Here is a 7,500-nt window from a genome sequence, read left to right on the forward strand (position 1 = left end):
TCACAGCCCACTACTCACACACATCCACCAATCACAGCCCACTACTCACACACATCCACCAATCACAGCCCACTACTCACACACATCCACCAATCACAGCCCACTACTCACACACATCCACCAATCACAGCCCACTACTCACACACATCCACCAATCACAGCCCACTACACACACACATCCACCAATCACAGCCCACTACTCACACACATCCACCAATCACAGTCCACTACTCACACACATCCACCAATCACAGTCCACTACTCACACACATCCACCAATCACAGTCCACTACTCACACACATCCACCAATCACAACCCACTACTCACACACATCCACCAATCACAACCCACTACTCACACACATCCACCAATCACAACCCACTACTCACACACATCCACCAATCACAGCCCACTACTCACACACATCCACCAATCACAGCCCACTACTCACACACATCCACCAATCACAGCCCACTACTCACACACATCCACCAATCACAGCCCACTACTCACACACATCCACCAATCACAGCCCACTACTCACACACATCCACCAATCACAGCCCACTACTCACACACATCCACCAATCACAGCCCACTACTCACACACATCCACCAATCACAGCCCACTACTCACACACATCCACCAATCACAGCCCACTACTCACACACATCCACCAATCACAACCCACTACTCACACACATCCACCAATCACAACCCACTACTCACACACATCCACCAATCACAACCCACTACTCACACACATCCACCAATCACAACCCACTACTCACACACATCCACCAATCACAACCCACTACTCACACACATCCACCAATCACAACCCACTACTCACACACATCCACCAATCACAGCCCACTACTCACACACATCCACCAATCACAGCCCACTACTCACACACATCCACCAATCACAACCCACTACTCACACACATCCACCAATCACAACCCACTACTCACACACATCCACCAATCACAACCCACTACTCACACACATCCACCAATCACAACCCACTACTCACACACATCCACCAATCACAGCCCACTACTCACACACATCCACCAATCACAGCCCACTACTCACACACATCCACCAATCACAACCCACTACTCACACACATCCACCAATCACACCCCACTACTCACACACATCCACCAATCACAACCCACTACTCACACACATCCACCAATCACAGCCCACTACTCACACACATTCACCAATCACAACCCACTACTCACACACATCCACCAATCACAGCCCACTGCACACACACATCCACCAATCACAGCCCACTACTCACACACATCCACCAATCACAGCCCACTACACACACACATCCACCAATCACAACCCACTACACACACACATCCACCAATCACAACCCACTACTCACACACATCCACCAATCACAGCCCACTACTCACACACATCCACCAATCACAGCCCACTACTCACAAACATCCACCAATCACAGCCCACTACTCACACACATCCACCAATCACAGCCCACTACTCACACACATCCACCAATCACAGCCCACTACTCACACACATCCACCACCAATCACAGCCCACTACTCACACACATCCACCAATCACAGCCCACTACTCACACACATCCACCAATCACAATCCACTACTCACACACATCCACCAATCACAGCCCACTACTCACACACATCCACCAATCACAATCCACTACTCACACACATCCACCAATCACAGCCCACTACTCACACACATCCACCAATCACAGCCCACTACTCACACACATCCACCAATCACAGCCCACTACTCACACACATCCACCAATCACAGCCCACTACTCACACACATCCACCAATCACAGCCCACTACTCACACACATCCACCAATCACAGCCCACTACTCACACACATCCACCAATCACAGCCCACTACTCACACACATCCACCAATCACAGCCCACTACTCACACACATCCACCAATCACAGCCCACTACTCACACACATCCACCAATCACAACCCACTACTCACACACATCCACCAATCACAACCCACTACTCACACACATCCACCAATCACAACCCACTACTCACACACATCCACCAATCACAACCCACTACTCACACACATCCACCAATCACAACCCACTACTCACACACATCCACCAATCACAACCCACTACTCACACACATCCACCAATCACAGCCCACTACTCACACACATCCACCAATCACAGCCCACTACTCACACACATCCACCAATCACAACCCACTACTCACACACATCCACCAATCACAACCCACTACTCACACACATCCACCAATCACACCCCACTACTCACACACATCCACCAATCACAACCCACTACTCACACACATCCACCAATCACAACCCACTACTCACACACATCCACCAATCACAGCCCACTACTCACACACATCCACCAATCACAGCCCACTACTCACACACATTCACCAATCACAACCCACTACTCACACACATCCACCAATCACAGCCCACTGCACACACACATCCACCAATCACAGCCCACTACTCACACACATCCACCAATCACAGCCCACTACACACACACATCCACCAATCACAACCCACTACTCACACACATCCACCAATCACAGCCCACTACTCACACCAATGTTGTTTTCGTCAACGATGACGATAACGCAATTATTTCGTTGACGCACCTTTTTTTTATGACGATAACGTTACGATGACTAGCTAAAAATGGCTCTAAGGTGACTAAAACATGACGAGACGTTTTCGAGTTTTCGTTGACGAGACGAGATGGAACGAAAATGATTATAAGTCTGACGTTCACAATGTCATTTCTGCCTATTTTGCGTGAAATCGGGTCTGTTTTGAGCTAAAAAAAAAAAAGTATCAGCAATGCCGCATTCTAATCGTTGTTGTACGATGTACGATCAATAATGAAAAAAATCCCATAATGTACGATAATTTCAGAATTGCCCGCAAATCTGAATCTCTCGGAATCTAGATAGAGCGAGCAAGAGCGCGCATGTGTAGCGCGCGCACAGCAAAGAAAGGGAGCGAGAGACCTTGCTTGTGTGTGCTAGTGTGCGTGTGTGCCTCACGAAGCGCATGTAAGGACCCAACCAATCGAATTATTCAGAAAGTCTAGTTTATTATGCAAAGGTTTTAAGGTTAACTGTTGTTTTATGAATTGCAACTTGCTGCAACCTGTCAAACCTAAGCCCATTTCCAATACTTTTTAACCTAAATTAATTTATTAAAGACTACTTTTTTTCTTTCTTTTTTTTTTTACTAAAATTGACTAAAACCTTTTTGTGTTTTCGTCGACTAAAACTTGACTAAAACCTTTTTGCGTTTTCGTCGACTAAAACTTGACTAAAACTATCAAGTTTATAAGTGACTAAAATGTGACTAAAACTAAAAAGCATTTTCGTCAAAAAGACTAAGACTAAGACTGAAACTAAAAGGGCTGCCAAAAACAACACTGACTCACACACATCCACCAATCACAGCCCACTACTCACAAACATCCACCAATCACAGCCCACTACTCACACACATCCACCAATCACAGCCCACTACTCACACACATCCACCAATCACAGCCCACTACTCACACACATCCACCACCAATCACAGCCCACTACTCACACACATCCACCAATCACAGCCCACTACTCACACACATCCACCAATCACAATCCACTACTCACACACATCCACCAATCACAGCCCACTACTCACACACATCCACCAATCACAATCCACTACTCACACACATCCACCAATCACAGCCCACTACTCACACACATCCACCAATCACAGCCCACTACTCACACACATCCACCAATCACAGCCCACTACTCACACACATCCACCAATCACAGCCCACTACTCACACACATCCACCAATCACAATCCACTACTCACACACATCCACCAATCACAGCAGCATGCAGACAGCTGAGTAACTCACGTGTGTGTGTGTGTGTGTGTGCGTGTGTGTGCGTGTGTGTGTGTGTGTGTGTGTGTGTGTGTGTGTGTGTGTGTGTGTGTGTGTGTGTGTGTGTGTGTGTGCGTGCGTGTGTGTGTGTGTGTGTGTGTGCGTGTGCGTGTGCGTGTGTGTGTGTGTGCGTGTGTGTGTGTGTGTGTGCGTGTGTGTGTGTGTGTGTGTGTGCGTGTGTGCGTGTGTGTGTGTGTGTGTGTGTGTGTGTGTGTGTGTGTAGAATGCTGCCGTATGGCTGTCTGTCCATCGGTGACTGTGTCGGCCTCATCGAGGTGGTGAAGAATTCTCACACCATCATGCAGATTCAGTGTAAAGGAGGCCTGAAGGGGGCGCTGCAGTTCAACAGCAACACACTGCACCACTGGATCAAAGAGAAGAACAAGGGAGAAGCGTAAGAAACATGCCATGCTGCGTCCCAATTCACCTTCTTATACAACGCCCCAAAAGTATGTACTCATTTTGTGAAGAAAAAGTAGATACTTTCGAGTGTGTAGCAAAAGAGGACACCAGCTTTGGGACAAACTATCACGTCATACAAAAGCGTCTTTAACGGTTAGTCTCCGTCACATCCTGACACTGTAAACTGACCTGTCAATCATCTTGTCACAGTTCTCCACATTTCATTTCATTTCCTACCGTATCGGAGAGAAGCACGTTGTTCCTCATATTAATGCATAATTATGCATTTAAAAGTTAATGGACAAATGGATCTTTATAAAAGTCCAAATTGTTATTGCATTTGAAACACAAATAATATAATAAGAGAAAAAACATCTGGTTAAACTGATTATTAGTCACTCAAACCTTTACCTAAACCTAAACCTCTCACCGTTGGTTGCGCATGTCCACCATGTTTTGTAGTTTTTTAACACTTTTTACTCGTTTTTGTGTTAATAGCCTTTATAGTGAGCACGGATCCACACTTCAAAAGATCATCCAGGGACTTTTGACTCTTTCAACATACTATGCTTTGGGACACAATTATTTTAATCTCACATACTATTCAGGATGGACATTGGGAAGCAAGAACAAACACATGCTGGTTTCTGATACTATGGCCCCGTTTACACGATGGGAAAACGCAGATATTTCTCTGCGGTTTGGCCTGTCATTTACACGAAAACGCAGTTTTTATCCCAGAAAACGATTATTTCTAAAAACTCCGGCCAAAGTGGAGATTTCTGAAAACACCGGTTATATGTTGTCGTGTCAACTGGGAGAAACGGGGTTTTAGGTTCTCTCTTGTCGATTCTGAAGAGTCTGATTGGCTTGCATGGCTTTATCCTTCTCCCTACACTGCCGCCCATAGGTTTAGCATAGTTATAAAGGCGCTCGACGGCGTATTTATGCGGGTTGTGTGCACGATGTTATTATTGAAAACGGAGGGGGAGAAATATTCGTTTCTCTAAATACCCGGCTATGTGTAAATGTGGCCTATATCTGCTGTTGAAAGATATGCTAAAAATATACAGTATGTAAACCATGTATATACCTATATACACAACCTATATACACTGCAAAAAATGATCTTCTTCCTGAGTGTTTCTGTCTTGTTTTCCAGCACAACTATCTAAACATTCTTAAATCACGTTACATTTACTGGAGAAGCAAAATGACTGAAGATATTAAGTTGCTAATTTCTTAAGGGGAAATATGCAATATGAAATTAAAAAAATTCTCCCATCTTATATTTCTCCACCAGAAACTACAATCTCCTGAAGCATTGACATAAGCTTTAACATGATTCAATTACGTTTTTAAATGCAGGACGAGATGCAAACATCCTTTCTGAGCGAGCATGTACCAATTGCATCCTTGATCTTGACATTTTCAGGAACTTTGATGTTGCAGGATAGGGTTGGAGTTATGGGAGACAGGTATGTCATCAAATATGGGAGGGTAGATCCGTCATCGGGGTCATCAGGTGGGCACCCTCTTTCCCTGCAGAGGACTCAACACGGATTCCTGGTGTCCCAGCTACAAAAAGCTACATTTCCCCCTTATTATTTTGGACCTAGTCAGAGTCTTGCCTCTTTATCCAGAGCCACTGACTGCCTCTGATGCAGTTGTAATGGTTGGCCGCAAGCTCTGGCCTCTGACTCCCAGGTCTCTTAGCAAGTTAGTAGTCTATGATGCCACTCGGCCTGAGACGGTTCTGACAGTGTGTGCAGAGATTCTCTGGTTCTGCAAACCGACTGTATCAGCCGCTGTCCGGGTGGCGGGTCTCAGACGGTCTTGGAGGAGAAGATGCTGGATGCGGAGGTCCTGGGCTGGTGTGGGCACACATGTTCTGCGGTTGTGAGGCCGGTTGGATGGACTGCCAAATTCTCTGAAATGCCTTTGGAGGCGGCTTATGGTAGAGGAATGAACACTCAATTCTCTGGCAACAGCTCTGGTGTTCTGAGTAGTCTTCAGTACATGGCACTGTGTTGGTCAGAGTAGTAATGTCATCCATATCGGCTCTGAGCGGAGGGAGGCGCAGGTCCGAAATAAGTCGCTCTCCTCCCACCTTGAGGCTTGAATGATGGCCATTGTAAAAGCCAGGGGTGAGAACAACAATAAGTGGTGCCATATCATACTGGAATGTTCTGAGCACCAGAGAACCCTGACACACCTGCCTTCTGTACTGCTGTATCAATGTAGCTACTTCTTTGCAGGTATTCAGACAATCTCTTGGTAATGATTTTGAAAAAGATTTTACCCTCAACATTTAGCAGGGATATAGGTTGAAACTGGCTGATCTTCTCTGAGTCCCGATCCTTCGGGACCAGAACCCCTCCTGCCCTACACCACACTTTGGGTTTAATCTTCTCCTTCCACACAATCCTCATGAGCCTCCAGAGGAGCCTCAGGACATCCGGTGTGTTCTTGTACACCGTGTATGGGACTCCACATGGCCCTGGGGCTGATGCCGATCCTGCTTGATGCACTGCACTTTCCATCTTTCCAAGTTGAAGGGCGAATCTCCATTTGATGCTCTGAAAAAAAATAGATTGGTGGGATATCTGGTGGAACTGACATTTGTTCGCGGCGTCTTGGGTCATAGTGCATCGTCTTCAAGTGATCCTCTAGAACTTTCAGAGAAGGGATCATGAGTTGGGATCATGAGTTTTCATGAGGGATCATGAGTTTTCATGAGGGATCATGAGGGATCATGAGGGATCATGAGGGATCATGAGGGATCATGAGTTTTCATGAGGGATCATGAGTTTTCATGAGGGATCATGAGTTTTCATGAGGGATCATGAGTTGGGATCATGAGTTTTCATGAGGGATCATGAGTTGGGATCATGAGTTTTCATGAGGGATCATGAGTTTTCATGAGGGATCATGAGTTTTCATGAGGGATCATGAGTTTTCATGAGGGATCATGAGGGATCATGAGTTTTCATGAGGGATCATGAGTTTTCATGAGGGATCATGAGTTTTCATGAGTTTTCATGAGTTTTCATGAGGGATCATGAGTTTTCATGAGGG

General features: G+C 46.0%; 1 protein-coding gene across 2 annotated transcripts in view; it reads left to right on the forward strand.

The window, feature by feature from the left end:
- The window catches only part of LOC306986317 (phosphatidylinositol 4,5-bisphosphate 3-kinase catalytic subunit alpha isoform), a 59,423-nt gene that overhangs the window by 48,665 nt on the left and 3,258 nt on the right, over nucleotides 1-7,500 (forward strand). For both annotated transcript variants that reach the window (XM_079589437.1, XM_079589436.1), the window contains exon 19: nucleotides 4,244-4,414. In XM_079589437.1, the coding sequence (XP_079445563.1) occupies nucleotides 4,244-4,414 (171 nt within the window). The remainder of the gene's footprint in view (nucleotides 1-4,243; nucleotides 4,415-7,500) is intronic.

Source organism: Phoxinus phoxinus (genome assembly GCF_949152265.1).
Source record: "Phoxinus phoxinus genome assembly, chromosome: 18".
Lineage (NCBI taxonomy): Eukaryota > Metazoa > Chordata > Actinopteri > Cypriniformes > Leuciscidae > Phoxinus > Phoxinus phoxinus.